This window comes from Pavona decussata, unplaced genomic scaffold, assembly GCF_977016875.1.
Source record: "Pavona decussata unplaced genomic scaffold, jaPavDecu1.1 SCAFFOLD_926, whole genome shotgun sequence".
Classification (NCBI taxonomy): Eukaryota; Metazoa; Cnidaria; class Anthozoa; order Scleractinia; family Agariciidae; genus Pavona; species Pavona decussata.
In genome coordinates this window covers 29,470-50,000 of record NW_028145945.1, presented here as the reverse complement: position 1 = coordinate 50,000, position 20,531 = coordinate 29,470, and the positions used below count along the sequence as shown (strand labels likewise).

Below are 20,531 nucleotides of genomic sequence, written 5' to 3'. Positions count from 1 at the left end.
ACGAGATGCGTGATGTTCTGTTTTACGAGCGCGTGACGCGTGATGTACCAATTAGATTTCCAAAATAAGTGAACGTTCTTTGACCTAAAAGTCACGATAGACAAGAAGGGAATAAAACAGTATAACGTAGGGTTAACCTTTCAGGTTACATCCAGCATTTTTTCCCACAAGTAAGTCGTCTTTATACATCTATCTCTAATAAAATCAAATAACACACAAACAATCTAAGAGGATGTTGCATGCAGTACAATTTTCAATAATGCGTCCTCGGAGAGTTTGGAATCTTACATTATTAGCTTAGTGCACTCACTTACGTCATGCGTAATTGCGTTTTCGGTGATGCGTAATCAAATTAAACATTAAACATGATACGCGATTGATACTCCCCCTCCCCCGTCTGCCACCGTGTGTCAGTAAAACGCGGGGTCGGGGTCGGGGTCTATTTGTTTTCTTCTTTTTGTCTTTTTTTTTTTCTTTTTTTTTTATTGTCAACATCACAGGACATTTGTGGGTCAAATAATAATGATTAAAGCCAATATAAAAAAGTTAAGTCTCTAAAGCTTACTAGCTTAGGATAGGTCATCGGTGACAACACTCGATGCAAATAAATTCGATGTCAAATAATTTTCATAAAACATTGCTGCTGAAAAATTCAAGAATTGGAAACTTTTGGCATTAGGAAAAGGATTTTAAGAAAAAAAAAATGGAGGGATGTAACTGTGCCAGAAAGCGTCCAGTCGTGTTTTGAACTTTCCATAGATTTTCCTGTATTTTTTTCCCGCGAACTATTTTTAGTAGCAGTTCACGGCTGGTTTGCTTTACAGACAAATGTATGGAAAGTTCGTAGTAAGTTCATGCACATTCTAGTTCAAGAATTTGGTAGTTCAAGGAAACATATTGTCTCGTACCTTGTATTTTTTGGCCTCATTTCGTTTCTTAGAAGAATAAAGGTAGTCAATTCACGGAGCCAATGTCCGCCAGAATACGGAACTGCATCGAGTGTTGTCACCGATGACCTATCCAAAGCTAGTAAGCTTTAGAGACTTGACTTTTTTATATTGGCTTAAATCCTTATTTGACCCACAAATGACCTGTGATGTTGAAAAAAAAAAAAAAAAAAGACCCCGACCCCGCGTTTACTGATACGCCTCAGCCACTCTCTTTATTGAAAACCCATATGCCTTAAATATTTGTTGCTGCTTTTTTTTTTTTTCACATTAGATAATGGAGCAGTTATTGTCCTAATGAAACGCAGCTGCATGTTTGCACATGATTGCTAAGCAGCTGCATGTATGGTGCTTTCCGCGATCTTGGGATATTTGCAATATCTAAATAAAAATATTCGCACATCATGCGAAGCATATTTACACTTAGCCTTTTAGTTTAGTTTAGCCTTTTAGCCTGGTAGTTTTCGAGAATATTGTTTGGGTTGAAACGTAGGCAGCTTGATCCTCAGTGGCAGTCGTGTCGCTAAAACAACGTTCCATAACACAAACAGGCAAGCGTAATACCCACACACTAAAAAAAAAAAAAACAAGTACGTAAGTAGCTTTTTATTGGAATTCTATGTAAGCCGTTAATTTGAATGTATTCCCATACAAACCCTCATATTAATTTTACGTGCCGGTGAATATAACTTTCTCACTGTTACCTAAGATTACAAATATAGAGCTGTCAGTGAGCTTGGGATAGTTATGGACTTGTATGAACCCTAAATAGAAGAGCAACGATCAACTGATGCTGTAAATTAGAATTTTACTTGCCAGCCCCCCCCCCCCCCCCCCCCGACGCCCCAACCAAAAAAATACAGCACAAGGGCTTATCATATTCCACATTATTCTGGGACAGCAGTTTCCTATTTAATACCCGAAATGCATAAAATAGCTGTGACAGTAATCTTGAATGACCCTCTTTTTTTAATTTAGGAGCTGTTCCATTTTTGTTTCCTCCCCACCCCCACCCCAACCCGTCTGGCTGGTGTGCGCGTTTCTGTAACGCAATCTCATTGTTTAATTACGGCGGAAGGTCAACGGAACTTAAACGATTTCTTGACGAGAATCTCCAGTTCAAAGCAGGATTTAAATGGTTGCTGAATGAATTTTTGGTCATTAAGGATAACAAAGAAATATTTGACACCTTGCACACGGCAGCTTATGGGGCGGAAGGCAATTTTTTCGGCCGATGGTTGTCCTGACGGACTTTGAAGAATTCAACTCAGTTTAACAGCTGCGGTGTATTACAGTGATTTCGCACAACAAATCATCGAAAATGCGGCTGTCTCCGACTGAAACTATAATTTGATATATTTTGAAATAACCAGTTCTCGATATTTCACGAAGTAAGTGCAATTTATCATTATTTTCTTAGTAAATCGTTATTTTCATGTTGTTATGCTAATTACGAAGGCGGTGTTTGTTGACAAAAGTACAGTTAAAACTTCTTCTTCTATAATTTTCTCTTTTTCACTGCCCAAAAATTTTATTGCATATTATTACAGACGAGACATTGCTCTTTAACTGGGATGCTGTTTTAGGATGCCAACTAATGTATCTTTAGCGATATTTTCCTTTAAACTCGGCCATTTTTTTGGCACTTGAAGAGTAGTTCAATAGGGAAGAAATGAAAAATTTTGTAAAAAAAATCAGATTTCGATCAAATTCCCAAAAAAGCTTCTCAACTCAACAACAAACATTTGCTTATCTCGAATAATGAGATTTTGTTCGGATTTGTAACGCTTTCCTTGTAAGGCAAATTCTTAAAAGTGTGGCCTAAAATGGCCGCTGAAAGCCCCCTCAGAGCGGTAAAACCAACATGGTCGCACTACAGCTAAAATACGAATCGAACTGAGCTGAAAGTTATATTTATGTGAATCAGTTATATAGACCATTCTTCTGAGAAAGTTTGAGGGATTTCATTTTTTCTCGTCCAAACGACGATAGCCGATATTTACAGAGGACAGCTCTTAATGGCAAACTCATTTTTGTTCGCTCATCAGGGCAGCAAACAGTTTATTGTCGAGTCACACGAATGACTTTGCCGTTTAGGAATTTGGATACTTCAGTGGTTGATCATCAGAAGCTAAAACGTGAGCTGAGGAGCCCAAGGTAAAAGTGTGTTTTTACAGTACTGAATTTTGAAAAGGGGTACTAATATTTCTACTTCGCAAGGAAGAATTGCGATAAGTTTGCATCCCCTGCGGATTTCGCAGGGGTGGATGACATCATCACCAACTCGTTAACGGAGAGAGAGCATGTTGAGATTGAACGCACTCCCTAATCTTTGATTATTGTTATGGTAGTTTAATCACTAGTTTGTTTTGTTGTGTATTATTTTTGGGTATAAATAGCATACACCAAATGCTACTATAGTATACTTATCACCTGTAGTACACATTACACCGGCATCTTCACCGTGACCACAGTCATGTGATCCCCATCCATGGTGGTTACATTCCTTAATGGAACTCTCAGTTCCTGTGCACTGCACTTCATCCATCCATATTTTCCCTTCTCCTTGCCCGAAAACGGCGCTTTTGTTTGCTGCCACAGCTCCTGCAAACCCAAGCTGACGGCAAACTACGTTGGCGTCCCTTAAGTCCCAGTTGTCATCACATACTGTTCCCCAGGCTCCATTGTGGTACACTTCCACTCTGCCTTTTGATGCCAAATCGCCAAAACCATCCTCATCCACTATGCGAACTGTGGCATAAAAAAGGCTTCATTGAGTCATACTTTCCTCAAGCTATTTTCGTTTTTGTGCTTCGTTTCGTAAATTCATCAATTCATTAATTTGGTTAATGCTTTCTTTAAATATGGGCTTTAACCAAACCATGTGTATCTTCATATTGACGGCCCTAAAGTAACCTGTTGCTTTTCTAAGTGACATTCTTTTGCTGTATGGACTAAGGTTTTACTTTTCATTTGACCAGTATTCATGCTGACGGTTTTACAAAGTAAATGGTCAAAGTAAAAAAAAAAAAAAAATTAATAATAATAATAATAATAATAATAATAATAATAATAATAATAATAATAATAATAATAATAATAATAATAGTATTAATAATAATAATAATAATAATAATAATAATAATAATAATAATAATAAAATAACTGACTCTCAGCCGGGGCTGTGTTCTTATGTTGTTCTTGAAATACCAGCGTAAGGGTTGAACATGTAAGAAAACCTGTCAGCCAACCAAGAAACATTCGATACATGTAAAGTTATTGTTTTACTAGTCTGTCAGTATCGCCAACATCTTGTTTCGTGTTATTTACTCCCTGCAATTTGTTGCCAGAAATACGATTTTAAGACTTTTAACCTTCAATTCGGAATTTTGGAAGAATGTGACAAATTACCAAGTTGAGCTTTCACATACAAAAACTGAAAGCACTAATCCCGAAACTTTTATTTCGCCTGAATTTTTTAAGAAAAATCTAATATATATATTTAGCCAAGCCTAACAGCGGAGCTCCACAATAGAACTCTGCTTATTGTATGAACGTAATAACCTTATGAGTTCCTCATCAATTCTGCAGTTATATTGTACATTTTTAATGCATATGCAGCTAACTGCTCATCAACAATAACAATGTAAAACAGAGGGCAAAACTACTGAATGCTGATTTGTTGTAACATAGGGCAGTTTTTCGTAATTTTCCTTTCACCGAGGGCAAAATTACTTACTCCTGATTGGTCGAGCGGCGAAAATACTCGCTCCTGATTGGCTGAGCACGACAGTTTTACATTTTGTCGGTTTCTGCATTTGGTGTCCAAAAAAAAAAACAAGTTCTTTTAGGTTCTTTCGAAGTTCGACTCTCTAAGCCGGGTTGTTTGTACCAAAAATACATGGAAATCAAGTGCTGCAGCTAGGGAGGAAATTCCTACAGGTTAATTTTGGTGTCTCTCACAAGAAACAGCAAAAGATTATTTGTGTCAAAAGCTAAAGACTTGGATCGGATTGATTTTATTTTGTTTGGTTGAGAAACTGAAATCAGTCATGGCGTCCAAGTGCTTTCAACGAACGATAACCGAGCATGAAAGTGTTCTTTTAATGGGAGGAAGGAGCAGGAAGAAATTACTCCGCAAGTTCCTTCTTTGGATCCCTCGTTTGCTATTTTTATCGATCTATGTTCGTGTGATTTCCAAGCGGTAGGAAGCTTCACAGCGCAGTTGAATAATTAATTGATGCCTAACATTTAATATATCGTTGTTAGTTTGCTCCTGAATTAAACTTGTATCCTCTCTTAATTATATGTGTATAATGGGAACTGTTCTCGTCGGTTTTGTTTGTTTTGTACGCTACAAAACAATTAAATAATTTGTTGGTTTGCTTGCGCCTTCGATGAGTGTTTTACTGACTGTTTTACGAAGTTCATTGATAGTTTTAGGAACATTTTGCCCTCTGTGTTATAAAAGCGGAATTTAAATGGCTCAAAATGATATTTCCTGTTTTTATTATTGTTTTTAGTTTTTAAGATGATCGAGGCAAAACGGTTTGTGAACCGCCAATGCGCTATCGGCACTGTCACTGTCTAGTAAATTTTGCTTATCAAGAAGGCCGTACGCTATAAACCTCAGAGAAAATGGATGCACTAACCAAAAAACACACTTGAAATATATCTTTGAGTAATAAATGAAAAAAGCACTGTGATAATTCATAGCAATAAGTACAGAAATAAACTAAACAACGATCTTTGAAAAATTCACAAAAAACAAGCAAATGAATGTTTTGCGTAAACTTTGTTTTGATGAAAATGAAATCACACTTTAATTTTATATTCGCTTTTAACGTTCTTTGAAAAGACTTTCACTGAAAATTACACAGTTATTTTCAGGGAGTTGTGTTAACTCCAAAAATGGAGTTAAAATTTTAGGTCCAAAATAACTCCTTTTTTGGAGTACTTTTAACCCCTAAATTTAACTCCCAAATTGGAGTTAAATTGACTCTAATTTGGGGCTTAAAGTAACTGTTGTTGTGGAGTAATTTGTACTCCTAGTAGAGTTGTTATAACTCTGAAATAGAGTTAAAATTTTAGGTCCAAAATAACTCCTTTTTTGGAGTACTTTTAACTCCTAAATTTAACTCCCAAATTGGAGTTAAATTGACTCTAATTTGGGGGTTAAAGTAACTCTTGTTGTGGAGTAATTTGTACTCCTAGTAGAGTTGTTATAACTCTGAAATGGAGTTAAAATTTTAGGTCCAAAATAACTCCTTTTTCGGAGCACTTTTAACTCCTGATTTTAACTACCAAATTGGAGTTAAATTAACTCTTATTTTGGGGTCAAAGTGACTCTTATTGTTGAGTAATTGTAACTCCTAGTTTACTTCTAGTGGAGTTACTATAACTCTAAAATGGACTTAATTGATAGGTCCCAAATAAGTCCTCTTTGGAGTAACTCTCACCTCAATCCATTTGGGTAATACATGTATGCAGCATCAATTTTTCCTGTCAAAATAGCTGGTACTAAACGAGCAGCAAAAACAATATCACTAACCGTCGTGTATTCAATAATTTATTAGCAGAATATTTCCAGTAAGAAATTTATATTGCTTTATTGGTATAAAAATATATATTAATTTGTCTTTAATTATTTAGCTTTAATTGTAATAACTGCACGGTCGACATGCAAAAATGATTCAAGTCTCTAGAAAACGCTAATACGATAGGTACTATTGGTTTAATTTTAAAACAGTAGAAGCTCAGAAGCTCAATCACAAGCAACCCTATCTGTCATGGGAAAATGCAAATTATGTGAACTTGTATGAAGTAAGTACTTAGCTCTTATTAAAAAAGCAGGAGGTCTGTATGGGAGAATCTTGACCAAGGTCGTAAGTACAAACCGAATGCAGTGAGGTCTGTACACACGACTAAGGTCAAGATTCTCCCATACAGACTGACTTAGCTCGGTTAATGAGTTGTTTATTGTATGGCAAAAACAAGAACAATTCATTTCACTTAATGCAACTAGGTTGCAATCACTGACATTTTGCTTGTGAACAGCGTTGGATGAGCCGAATTTTAATTCTTCCAAAGTTTGCTCATCATGTTTACTTTTTTTCTCATCAGCGTTTTGGCACTTACAGAAATAAATATTGTTAGATGAAAACAGTCAATCGTTTTGCATTTTAGTTTGCAACTTTTTCACTTCAAAACATTACTGGTCCAAATGCCGGTCTAGATGGGAAAATCTAGACCGCGGCCAATATCCATTTCAGCCAATTAAATTTGTGAATGTGGTAGTTCCCAGTCCTTGTGAGACAGAGCCATATAATAAACAGAAATAATATGTAGCATGTACACAAATATAGAAAACAAAAAATTAACACAATTACTTTACTTTAACTTTGTATATCTAAATTACACTTCCACAAAACCATTTGATAATTTCATAATTTTCTGTTTACATTCTTAAATAATTTTCTCCAATATAAATAATTAATTTCCTCCCTAACAAAACCTGCATATGCAACTTGGGCTGTTTACTTACAGTGCAACATATCTACTTTTTTCCATTAACAAAAAAACAAAAATACATTTAAATAACTATAATCTCGACCTGTTTAAAAATCTTAATAAAACCCTGATTTTCTGAAACCAATAATTTGTGCAAATGTCTTTCAAAACAAGTAATACGCACTTCTGAGATACAGTGTAAACGCATATCAATCTGCAAGTGACCAACAAAGAAACAGCATTGTGGAAATACATGTATAATATTTTGGTGTACAAAGACATTGTAAACATTGTAACTCTTGAAAAGTGGAAGTTTTGAAGATTACTAATTTAGGAGTGGTGCAGCTTCCAACAGCCACTAATATTACTGTCAGCAAGGCCAAAGAAGCTTTTTACAAGATAAAGGTTAAAAAATAAAACACTGGTGGTCACTTGAATTATAAAATTGAGTTCAAGGAGGCTGGCAACAGTTCCTAGCACTTTCTTATCAGCTAAACTTTGAAGGATGAATACTGCCACTGTTTATCAAGTTATGCTACAATAATGGTATCATAAAAATTCCCAATCGTTGGTAACAAGTTGCAATCATCCTTTATATATAACAGGTTGCCATAAGCTAAAATTTAGTGTTCTTAGAATGTCATATTCTTGTTATGGTGCCACAAAATTCACAGCAACATGTTTCCCAATGATTAGGCAGTTTTTTGATACCATTATTTTTGCATCAACTGATAAAGAGTAGTTATAACCACCCAACAAAATTCACATCATCAAAAGAGCTTGAAACAGTTTTGAGCCACCTTAGAGGGCTGAAATGAACTCGTTTATAGCTATTCTTTTTTTGGCATCTAGTTCAATGCCGATCAACGTTTCACAAAAAAAGTAAACATTACTGGCCTTGGCTGGATAGGCAATGTCAAATACATAATACACAGCAAGAAGAAGTCCCAGAGCATTAGCCATGGACGATCCAGCACCCAGCATGACAAGTTCTTCTCCCTCTGCAGCTATGCAGAGAGGATCCAGGGACCAAACATCCCCAGAACCAATAATTCTTGGGAATGTAGTCTCGTCGACACACTTGTCAAATGACTCTTCCTCCTGAAAGGCAAACAAACAAACAAAATTCAATATGCAATCATTTACAGTGAAATAATATCCCGATGGGTCCTCAGCAGCCAAGTACATGTAATAGCCCTGCTATAATTTACTAATAATTTTAGCTACTACCATGTTGTTTGAAAATACATTTCTGAGTTGTTTACGGCAGGACTAAATCACGAATTTATCACTGAAGTGAAATGCATGTTGTTAAGGTACAAACTAGGTTGCTGGCAGCAACAGTTCCTTTTTGTTTGTACAAGAAAAGTACCTAAATAAATATTATGTACAGTGGAATCTAGATTTCTCAAACCTTCAAGCAAAACAAAAAAAATGGTTTGAGCTATCAGGAGGTTTGAGAAATTGGGTTACACTAATCTAGTCTCCTGGCCCAAGTTGTTTAGCCAATTATAGCCACTACCGAATTCAACAAAAGTGTTAACTAATGCTATGTACAGGTATCAGACCATTTAAAAGCTGTCAGAAATGCAAATTAAAAGCTGAACAAGACATGACTTTGTACCAATGTGATGTGGCAGGAAATTGTCATAATAGCCTAAAAAGCGGCAAGCAAAGCTTACATGTACTTGCAAGATAAATGGTTTACTCGCGCGCAGAATGAACAACAGTGTATCGGTTACAATAAACATAAAACATGTTATATATCCCAGAGCACTCAAGCATACAGTGATGCTAGGACTCTAACATGGATGAACCAGAAAGGATATATAACATCCGCCTGGGTTTATAATATGCGCCTAAAAAATATATTGTTTGTGGTATATATCCCAGAGCACTCAAGCATACAGTCATGCTAGGACTCTAAAATGGATGAACCAGAAATGATATATAACATCCACCTATGTTTATAATGTGTCTAAACAAATATATTGTTTGTGTTATGACGTCACCCCTTAATAGCAACCTGAATTGGTGAATATTTCCACATCCGGTTGCCTCTGGCTCGTGATGGATGGATAAAAAAGTTAAGGCTGAATTGCTGTATTAGCATTTTTTTATGTTACATCACAAGCAAATTAATGCCACAGTGTATCGGTTAAATTAAAAACAGGCAAATAAATGTCCCAGTGTATCAGTTTAAAATTAGATACAGGCAAATTATAAATGCTCCACTGTATCGCTTAATTTGAACACAGGCAAATTAATGACTCAGTGTGTTGGTTAAATCAAACACAGGCAAATTAATTCCCCAGTGTATCGGTTAAATGAAATACAGGCAAATTAATGCCCCGGCAGTGTATCGGTTAAATTCAACACAGGCAAATTAATGCCCCAGTGTATTATTGGTTAAATTAAACACAGGCAAATTAATGCCTTAGTGTACCAGTGAAATTAAATACAGGCAAATTAATCCCCTAGTTTATGTATGAAAAGTCGAGACACAACTTCGACACAAAGTCGACTGGCACAACTTCTACAGATCATGCATGTACTGTTCCCTGCTTTGCTTTCGTATATTGTACGCGTGCACATGTTGGTGTTTATATTTCGTTACTATAATAGCGGTAGCGATACCAATGTGTTTGTAGCTTTGCATATATACGTACGAAGTGTAGCAACAGAAAAGAAAGAACTCATCCAGAAATCACATTTGACCATACATCTGCATATTTGAACATGTATTAAACACATTGAAGCTTACCTTGCATTGAACAACGACGCTTTTTAAAGACTTGACTGGTTTAAACTCGGCGTATCGATCTGCTGCAAGACTCCACACCAATGCTTTGGAAATACAGGAAGGGAACTTTCCTTTTTAGCGTGCAGAATATCTCTTGAAATAGATAATCACATTCGAACGAGCTTCAAAACCGTTAATAAAACGAGCGCCAAACGTTTCCTGAACCAAAGAGAACGCCGGGAAGAACTTCTGTTGCGCATGTATTCAGATCCAGTGCCACTCAGCCAGACAAGTCAGCCGAGATAATTATAAAGGGCCAAGGGGCGAATTTGCCCAGCTGGTCAAATCGTTGAACCCCAGACTTTCGCTTTTTTGTAATAGTTCAGGAATTCTGTTTTAAACGATGATAAAATTTATCATTATTTGGTCGTAACAGTTGCTAAAAAAATTTGATTTTATTTATATTTCAACCCTATCGCTCTTGGCGTTAAATCTATTTGGCGAGTAAAACGGAAACTTCAATTATCAGGTTTCCGTCACATTTCTGAATTAAAGAAACGCCTTTTTTAATTGTTCTACCCTGTGAAATTTCGTAATAGTAATCAAAGCAGTTTTGGACAAAGAGTAAATGCTAAGCAAAATTGTACGTCAAATTAAGGCTGTCTGAGAGAAACAAATTAAAGCCTTTTGTTAATCTGGAGCCTATGTTATATCAAACCCCAAATTTGTCACCAGCTTATATGGTCTTACCTGGATATATTTGTCCCTAAGCAAATCTGTGTAAAATCGGTGCAACCTTTTGTGTTTGACACTTCAGTAAATTCACAGCAAATTTACTGTAGAGTTTTCCTTCTTTGGTAAATCCAAATAAATTTAACGCAAAGGCACATATTTCTACTATAAGTTAATGTTGTCAAGAATTCGTGGAAACTTTTTATTTTTCACTATTTTTTCCTGAATTTACGCTACAAGAAAATATCTAATTTTGAATGATGAAAAAAACTTGGCAAATCTACATTAAAGGTTCAAATTTACCATAGTTGCAGAAACAAGATAAATTTAAAGCAAATGTTATATTTGCTATACATTTGCAAATAAATTGTTGAGGAGAAAATATATGTGTTTACATTATCTTTGCCAACCAACGCAAATGCGGTTTAAATTTAGAGCCCGAAATTTGCGACACATTTGCTTCACTGGCAAACCTAAGAAAATCCATTTTTTCGTCCAGTGATAGTAACTCCAAGAGAGTGGGTTAATCTAACTGTTCTACTAGAGTTAAGATGACTCCCCCTATATAATTCTTCATAGGGAGTTATGTTGACCCCTATAAGGAGTTATTTCAACTCCTGCTTGAATTTAACTCTGATGTGGAGTTAATTTAACTCTAAATCTAATTAAAAGCGTTGAGTTAACTCCCTTTAGTAACTCCCAAATAGGAGCAAAAAACTCTTGCTAAAGAGTCAAAGTAACTCCAAGACAGTGAGTTATTTTAACCCCTCATGCAGAGTTGAAATTACTCCCCCCATATAACTCTTAAAGAGAGTTATATCAACCCCACTATAAAGAGTTATTTCAACTCCTGCTTAAATTTAACTCCAATATGGAGTTACATTTAACTCCATTTTAGAGTTAAAATAACTCCAACAAAATAACTGCACTAGAGGGAGTTAACTTAATTCCATCACAAGAAAAAATAACTCCTTTTAGGAGTTATATTAACTCCAAAAATAGTAACTCCACCTTGAGGAGTTATTTTAACTCCATTATGGGAGTTATTATAACTCTCTGAAATTAACTGTGTACTCACACATCTTACTCTTTGCGGTTATATCCTATTGTTTTAAGTATTTTTGTTTGCTCTCTGTCAAGATTGTGAGAAATAAATGCTAAAATTAGAAATATATGCGAGAAAAACTTGTCAGTAGTTTATGCCAACGATACAATGTTGGGAGATCTAGACGTTTGTTTGACTGACTATTTTAGCTCAGAATCAATTTTTTTTAAATGAAGCAAAATGGGATGAGATTAGAAAATAAAACTCCAAGGGAAATAACGGACATGGACCTAAAAATGGGCTCAAAAGGCTGCTCTGAGGTTAGACAAGTTGCAGTGTCAACACTACAAGAAAAAAATATCTTGCAAAAACAACAAAGTTTTGTCAACAAAATCACATGAATATACTCGCCTCTTTGGAGAATAACCAGTCCTTTTATTCGATTGCTGATTTTTTCGTTCGTTTACAACGTTAAGTTTCACTTCAAGAAGAAAAATCCATCGCATCGTAATTTCATTTCATCGCGCTGGATTAGAGTAAAATAATTTTTCTTCAAGATTCGGCCGCTGTTTATGAACTGCCGCCTCTAAACGCTGCTAAAAGAATCGATTTGTTTCTCCCGCCGCGATCCGCCTTGCTCTTTCTCTCGCTGTTTGACGGCAAAATTGGACGAGATCAGAAAATAGAACTCCAAGGGAAATAATCAACATGGACCGAAAAAATGAGCTCAAAATACTGTTCTGAAGTTAGCAGTATTAGCTTAAGCTACAAAATTGCATGATTGTACTCGCCTCCTCTGAGAATAACCACTCCCTTTATTCCATTGCTGGTTTTTCCGTTCGTTTTACAACGTTAAGTGAGCGAAACGTTTCACTTCAAGAGGAAAAATCCAACGTTTCGTGGCGCCGGATCGCAGTAAAATGATTTCACTTCCAGATTCTGATGATGTGCCTGTCGATTTGTTTCTCCCGCCGCTAGTTGCCTTGCTCTTTCTCCTGTTGTTGGTCACATATAAAATTGACTTTGTATCTTGTCGTCTTCAAAATTATTTTTTTTGTTTTGTTCTTTTCTCAAACGCAGTTGGCGATGCAACTTCCCGCCAAACAAACGCGGCCGGCAACGCAGTTGGCCATGCATTTTCCCGCCGAAAAACAACCCGGGTTACAGCACATACGCTCATTTATGTAAGCCAATGTGAAATGAGACACTCAAACCCTGTGCCGCAACACGGGCTTTTTTCTGCACCCTTTCCCGTTCTTTCTCTCTTTGTTCGTCACTCATGTTTCGCCTGTTTGCTACCGCTCTCAATCGCTCTCTTTGACGTCGAACTTCGCTTCTTCGTCGCCTGTTTTCTAGATCTCTTTCTATCTCCCTTTCTTTGCTTTACATGTTTGTAGACTTGATCATAAATTGAGTTTGTGTTTTGTCGTACACGTCGTCTTCAATTTTTTTTTCTCAAACGCAGTTGGCGATGCAATTTCCTGCCAAACAAACGCGGCCGGCAGCGCAGTTTTCCATGTATTTTCCTGCAGCAAAAAACCTGATTTGCAGCACAAAGTTTGAGTGTCTCATTTCATGTTGGCTTACAAGGAGTAGCCTACGTACGTACGATGTATGGTCGGTCGGACGGAAGTGACGTCATAACCAAACCAAAATTTTTCCCACTGATGGGTTTACCAAAATCTCTTAGCTATGAGGCTCCGCCGCGCGCACCTACGGCGCGCGCGCGAGCTCTGCTATTACAAATTAAGAGCGAATGCCCACAAGAATCAAACAAAATCGGAAAATAGCGGCAAAAGTGTAAAACCTTAAAATCACTCAAACTTTGGCTATCAGTAGCCCACATTGAGTTATTTATCGCAATGTAATTAATTTGTCAAATAACTTTTTGTTTTGGCGGAAAATGACTATAATAAATGTCGGTGCTAGCCACGAGAAATTTCGACTTGAAAATTAACGGTTTTTAAGCAAGCCGCTCGCCTTAACTGTAGAGCAAGAAGACATCCTCTTATTATCAGCTTATTCTACATCTCTTCCCGATTTGATTTCATTATTTCTATGAAGTTTGAAAAAAAACCATGACATCGAGAGGGACCTGAGCGAAATCCCACTGTTACTCTATGGAAGTGACGAGCTAAATTTTAAAAATTATTCATTGTACTACCTTTATCACGAATGAGATGAAATTTCAAGAGTAAAGTAAGGAAGAAATGGGCTCTTAATTGATGTATCTTTTTTTCTGGGGAAATTAAATTGTTGTCTATAACAGAGCGCTAAAAACCACTGAAATACAGTCAAATAAGAGATTGCGTGACAGAGGTTACAATTGTGTTTTACGGATATTTAAGCCCGAACTCGATATTAATGCTGTTCAAAAACAACAGCATTCTCTTTTGAGAATGTATTGGTTTTTTCGTATTATATGAAACTTCGTTCGTACCTTGTGTAAACAAGTTCATAACTCTTAAGAAAAAAAAGTTACGACATCGCAAGACATCGGGAGGTGTTCTTGTCTCCGACCCCTCGATCCTTTAACTGTTGTTTCCTTTCGAAGTTATCTATTTCTTTGTTGCGTATGAGATAATTTGTCTTTTTTCTATTCGGTTGTGAGAACTACTAACTCACTCGTTTCATTTAGCATGAGATCTGATCATGACAATAAATGCTATTATTGCTGACTTCTGACATCATTGATTGGCAACAAAATTTCAGCTACAGTCGTACCTCTATTAAGCGGCCACCCTGGGGACTTTGAAAACTGGCCGCTTAATAGAGGTTGGCCGTTGAATAGAGGTATCGAATACAGCACTTTACTGACAAAATAATAATTCGGGACTTTGGAAAGTGGCTGCTTAATGGAGGGTGGCCGCTTAATAGAGGTCCGACTGTAGTTGTGTATAAATGCCGTATTTCCTCGAACAATAGCCGGGGCGATTTTTTTCCAAACCAAGGGAGGGCAATTATTTGAGCGTCCAACTGGGACAAACTTTCCCGTTGTATTAACAATTCGTTCGGATACTCCTTTGGAAATACCGCGATCTGCTTTTCTATTTATTCCATGTTTGGATAGGATTTGAGGTACACAGCACTTAACGCCTGTGATATGGGCAAACGGTGTCCAATTTCCGTGCTGAAGTCTCTTTCTCCTTGAAAACACCCACTCTAGCAAGTCGCGGTTCCCTCTCCGTGTTTACTCCAGAAAATGACCAGTAAGAGCAATGATCCGTAATATTCTTTAAGCAATTGCGTAAACTTATTATTTCAAGACTCCTTTTTTTATCTACCCTATCATACGAGCAGGCTGTTTCAGTTATACTCTAAAAAGAGCACGAAAACTGCGAAAACGCCATTGCAGTTCTGCACAATACAAGAAAACTAGCTAGCTTTACAAAGCGCGTCACTCTGAGTAAGAAAGTTCCGGGGGAAAATTCCAAACCTTTTGCGTGGAACTCGTTTATAATTGTCTATCAGTATAGCAACACCCTCAAATAGTTACTTTCAAGAGTCAACAAAATAATTCTTTCCAAGGGTCCGGACGCACTGGACTGACAAAATTTGTTTGGCCCTTCCAAAAATCTCGACAAAATTTGTCTCTGCCAAATTTTCAATTTGTCAAGCGTGGGCGCACTAAGACTCAGCAAAATATTTGCCAGGCCTTGAGTTGCCAAATTTCCCTTGTGACGCACATCCACCAATCGAACTGTTGGATAAAAGAGCTGGAATAAGCTCTGAGGCACAGGAAGGGACCAACATTACATATCCTCTAATTAATCATGTAAATCCGAACATACTTGAGTTATTTAAGTGAAACAATTAAATACTGCTGCATAACAATACTGTGTCAGCCGGGACTGGACTGTTAATAGAGGCATGTTGTTTTCGCACTGTACAGGAGAGTATATGTATTTTGCTATCAAGAAAATATGAACCTATTTAAGAACCTATAAGACCTAAACGCGATATTTAATTGGCGCTTTTGCTGCAAAATTAGTTTTAAAAAAGTTCGTGTGTTTTACACATCATGGTGCGTTTCGTCTGCTGTATAAATGAAATTCTAAAAACTTATCACTCAAGCCTGTCAACAAAAACGCTACATGAAAGTGAGAAGTGATCATCGCAGTGAATTTTCCAATTTATGCAATGGAAATTGGAAGCCTGAAAAAAATTCAGGCTTCAACGGGATTCGAACCCGTGACCTCCGCGTTACCGGTGCGATGCTCTACCAACTGAGCTATGAAGCCACACATTGGGAGCAAGGTCAATTGTAGGTTCCCATTTTCCCGTGAGAGGAGTGAAACGATGTAAAGTATATGAAATAATTCATATATGAACTGCGGATATAGATGAAAGTGAGAAGTGATCATCGCAGTGAATTTTCCAATTTATGCAATGGGAAATTGGAAGCCTGAAAAAAATTCAGGCTTCAACGGGATTCGAACCCGTGACCTCCGCGTTACCGGTGCGATGCTCTACCAACTGAGCTATGAAGCCACACATTGGGAGCAAGGTCAATTGTAGGTTCCCATTTTCCCGTGAGAGGAGTGAAACGATGTAAAGTATATGAAATAATTCATATATGAACTGCGGATATAGATGAAAGTGAGAAGTGATCATCGCAGTGAATTTTCCAATTTATGCAATTGGAAATTGGAAGCCTGAAAAAAATTCAGGCTTCAACGGGATTCGAACCCGTGACCTCCGCGTTACCGGTGCGATGCTCTACCAACTGAGCTATGAAGCCACACATTGGGAGCAAGGTCAATTGTAGGTTCCCATTTTCCCGTGAGAGGAGTGAAACGATGTAAAGTATATGAAATAATTCATATATGAACTGCGGATATAGATGAAAGTGAGAAGTGATCATCGCAGTGAATTTTCCAATTTATGCAATTGGAAATTGGAAGCCTGAAAAAAATTCAGGCTTCAACGGGATTCGAACCCGTGACCTCCGCGTTACCGGTGCGATGCTCTACCAACTGAGCTATGAAGCCACACATTGGGAGCAAGGTCAATTGTAGGTTCCCATTTTCCCGTGAGAGGAGTGAAACGATGTAAAGTATATGAAATAATTCATATATGAACTGCGGATATAGATGAAAGTGAGAAGTGATCATCGCAGTGAATTTTCCAATTTATGCAATAGGAAATTGGAAGCCTGAAAAAAATTCAGGCTTCAACGGGATTCGAACCCGTGACCTCCGCGTTACCGGTGCGATGCTCTACCAACTGAGCTATGAAGCCACACATTGGGAGCAAGGTCAATTGTAGGTTCCCATTTTCCCGTGAGAGGAGTGAAACGATGTAAAGTATATGAAATAATTCATATATGAACTGCGGATATAGATGAAAGTGAGAAGTGATCATCGCAGTGAATTTTCCAATTTATGCAATTGGAAAATTCACTGCGATGATCACTTCTCACTTTCATCTATATCCGCAGTTCATATATGAATTATTTCATATACTTTACATCGTAAAAACGCTACAGTTGCTTCTTACCGGTACAATTATGTACAATTCCGTAAAATTAAATACCATAATTGTTCCTATCTACTTCTTATGATGACATCGAATAAAAACGTTTGTCTCACCTTTTTTTTCTACTAAATCTAAAATATGGTCGAACACAAATGCATTACTAAAGCAAATGATTATGAATTGTGAAGCTGGCATCTATGCATCTTCTCCTAAAATACTCTACTCTGTTTTACCTGAGGAGCAGACTACACCGGCATCGTCACTATGAGAACAGTTCCCTTTTCCTAATCCATTATGAGCACACTGTTGTAATGAACTTTCATCTCCCGTACATCGTACACTATTCATCCATATCTTTCCTTGTCCTCTCCCGAAAGCTGCGGACTTGACAGCCATCATAGCTTTTCCAAAATCAAGCTGTCGGCAAACTACATTTGCGTCCTGTAAATCCCATTCGTCATCACACACTGTACCCCAGGTTCCATTGATGAACAATTCCACTCTTCCCTGGCTTGTTTGGTTACCACCGCCAATCAACCGAACTACGAAATAACGGATGATTTGAGGGTATAAATGGCAGAATCCTGAATTCCGCGTGGTTCTTTAAGAATATTAACTCCTTATACCCTATTCTATGGCAATCTGAGCCTTTCACAGGGACACTAAAACTTTGCTTTAATTTCGACCGCCACAGTACACCGTGCAACAACTTTTGGATACTTTCAATGTATTTTAGATTCAGTATACAAATGTCAGTGGTACATTCAAGTTCAAACTTGTTCTTGTATTTCTTATATATTTATATTCTTATATTTCTTTTATTACTTTCTTATTAAGTGGTATACCCACACAAAATGTTTCTTAATGACCAGATATTAATGAGCAGATATGAAATGAGTTTGTACTGTGTTTATATACTTATTAGATACAAACAATGCACATCAAACTGCAACAGTTAACTGTATTCCACGATCACGCGTTGGATATGAGATGATACATAGCCAACGAGGCCCGTAGCGCCGAGTTGGGTATAATCATCTCTTGATCCAACAAGCGTCAGTGGAATAGTTGTTTTGTTAAAAACAGTCAAGTAGCATTGTTAGATCTTGCTGATTTTGCTTTGCAGGAACAATCAGAAGACAATTTAATGGTCGTTATCTTTCGGCCATGGTATAATGGCTCATATACCATAGTCGCTAAGCCAATAAATCCCTCGAATTGCATTATACAATGATCCAGCTTCTAATAAAACAAAATGTACTTCTTACCACCTGTAATACACCTAACACCGGCATATTTATCTTGGCGACAGTAATATGTTTCCCATCTCCTGTTGGCACATTCCATTAAGGAACTCTCATCTCCTCCACACTGTACGTTAGTAAACCATGTTTTTATGTTTCCTCTTCCAAAAGCCGCGTACTCCGTCGCTGCCAAAGCTCCTGTAAACCCAAGCTGACGACAAACTACGTTGGCATCTTTTAAGTCCCAGCTGTCATAACACACTGCTCCCCAGACTCCATTGTACAACACTTCCACCCGGCCTTGAGTTGTCAAATCGCCCTGGTGACGTTCATCCACCAATCGAACTATTGGATAAAAGAGCTAGAATAAGCTCTAAGGCACAGGAAAAGGCCAACATTATATATCCTCTAATTAATCATGTAAATCCGAAAATACTTCAGTTGTTTAGGTGAAAAAATTAAATATTACTGCAAAACAATACTGTGTCAGTTGGGGCTGGACTATTCAAAGGAGAGTACATGTATCTTGTTATCAAGAAAATATGAACCTATTTTAGATCCTATATGACCTAAACGCGATATTTAATTGGCGCTTTTGCTGCAAAATTAGTTTTAAAAAAGTTCGTGTGTTTTACACATCATGGTGCGTTTCGTCTGCTGTATAAATGAAATTCTAAAAACATATCACTCAAAGCTGTCAACAAAAACGCTACAGTTGCTTCTTACCGGTACAATTATGTACAATTCCGTAAAATTAAATACCATAATTGTTCCTGTCTTCTTCTTGTGATGACATCGAACAAAAACGTTTGTCTCACCTTTTTTTTTTTCTACTAAATCTAAAATATGGTCGAACACAAATGCATTACTAAAGCAAATGATTATGAATTGTGAAGCTGGCATCTATGCATCTTCTCCTAAAATACTCTACTCTGTTTTACCTGAGGAGCAGACTACACCGGCATCGTCACTATGAGAACAGTTCCCTTTTCCTAATCCATTATGAGCACACTGTTGTAATGAACTTTCATCTCCTGTACATCGTACACTATTCATCCATATCTTTCCTTGTCCTCTCCCGAAAGCTGCGGACTTGACGGCCATCATAGCTTTTCCAAAATCAAGCTGTCGGCAAACTACATATGCGTCCTGTAAATCCCATTCGTCATCACACACGGTACCCCAGGTTCCATTGATTAACAATTCCACTCTTCCCTGGCTTATTTGGTTACCACCGCCAATCAACCGAACTACGAAATAACGGATGATTTGAGGGTATAAATGGCAGAATCCTGAATTCCGCGTGGTTCTTTAAGAATATTAACTCCTTATACCCTATTCTATGGCAATCTGAGCCTTTCACAGGGACACTAAAACTTTGCTTTAATTTCGACCGCCACAGTACACTGTGCAACAACTTTTGGATACTTTCAATGTATTTTAGATTCAGTATACAAATGTCAGTGGTACATTCAAGTTCAAACTTGTTCTTGTATTTCTTATATATTTATATTCTTATATTTCTTTTATTACTTTTTTATTAAGTGGTATACCCACACAAAATGTTTCTTAATGACCAGATATTAATGAGCAGATATGAAATGAGTTTGTACTGTGTTTATATACTTATTAGATACAAACAATGCACATCAAACTGCAACAGTTAACTGTATTCCACGATCACGCGTTGGATATGAGATGATACATAGCCAACGAGGCCCGTAGCGCCGAGTTGGGTATAATCATCTCTTGATCCAACAAGCGTGAGTGGAATAATTGTTTTGTTAAAAACAATCAAGTAGCATTGTTAGATCTTGCTGATTTCGCTTTGC

At 37.1% G+C, this 20,531-nt stretch overlaps 1 protein-coding gene and 1 long non-coding RNA gene across 3 annotated transcripts in view; both read right to left on the bottom strand.

Annotated features, from left to right (window-relative positions):
- Window positions 1-20,531, bottom strand: part of LOC146448446 (scavenger receptor cysteine-rich domain-containing protein DMBT1-like) — a 64,010-nt gene that overhangs the window by 32,191 nt on the left and 11,288 nt on the right. The window contains exons 11-14 of the mRNA XM_085102578.1: window positions 19,641-19,949; window positions 18,724-19,044; window positions 17,689-17,997; window positions 3,381-3,698 (exon numbers count right to left, since the gene is read on the bottom strand). Coding sequence (XP_084958704.1) covers window positions 3,381-3,698; window positions 17,689-17,997; window positions 18,724-19,044; window positions 19,641-19,949 — 1,257 coding nt within the window. The remainder of the gene's footprint in view (window positions 1-3,380; window positions 3,699-17,688; window positions 17,998-18,723; window positions 19,045-19,640; window positions 19,950-20,531) is intronic.
- LOC146448447 (uncharacterized) lies at window positions 6,501-11,004 on the bottom strand. Of its 2 annotated transcripts, XR_014861070.1 has the most exons (3): window positions 10,222-10,576; window positions 8,333-8,558; window positions 6,501-8,292 (listed from the first exon to the last, which is right to left on the bottom strand). It is a non-coding gene; the product is annotated as an uncharacterized LOC146448447 (long non-coding RNA). The 2 variants fall into 2 exon arrangements; XR_014861069.1 differs by having other exon boundaries at window positions 6,501-8,558; window positions 10,222-11,004.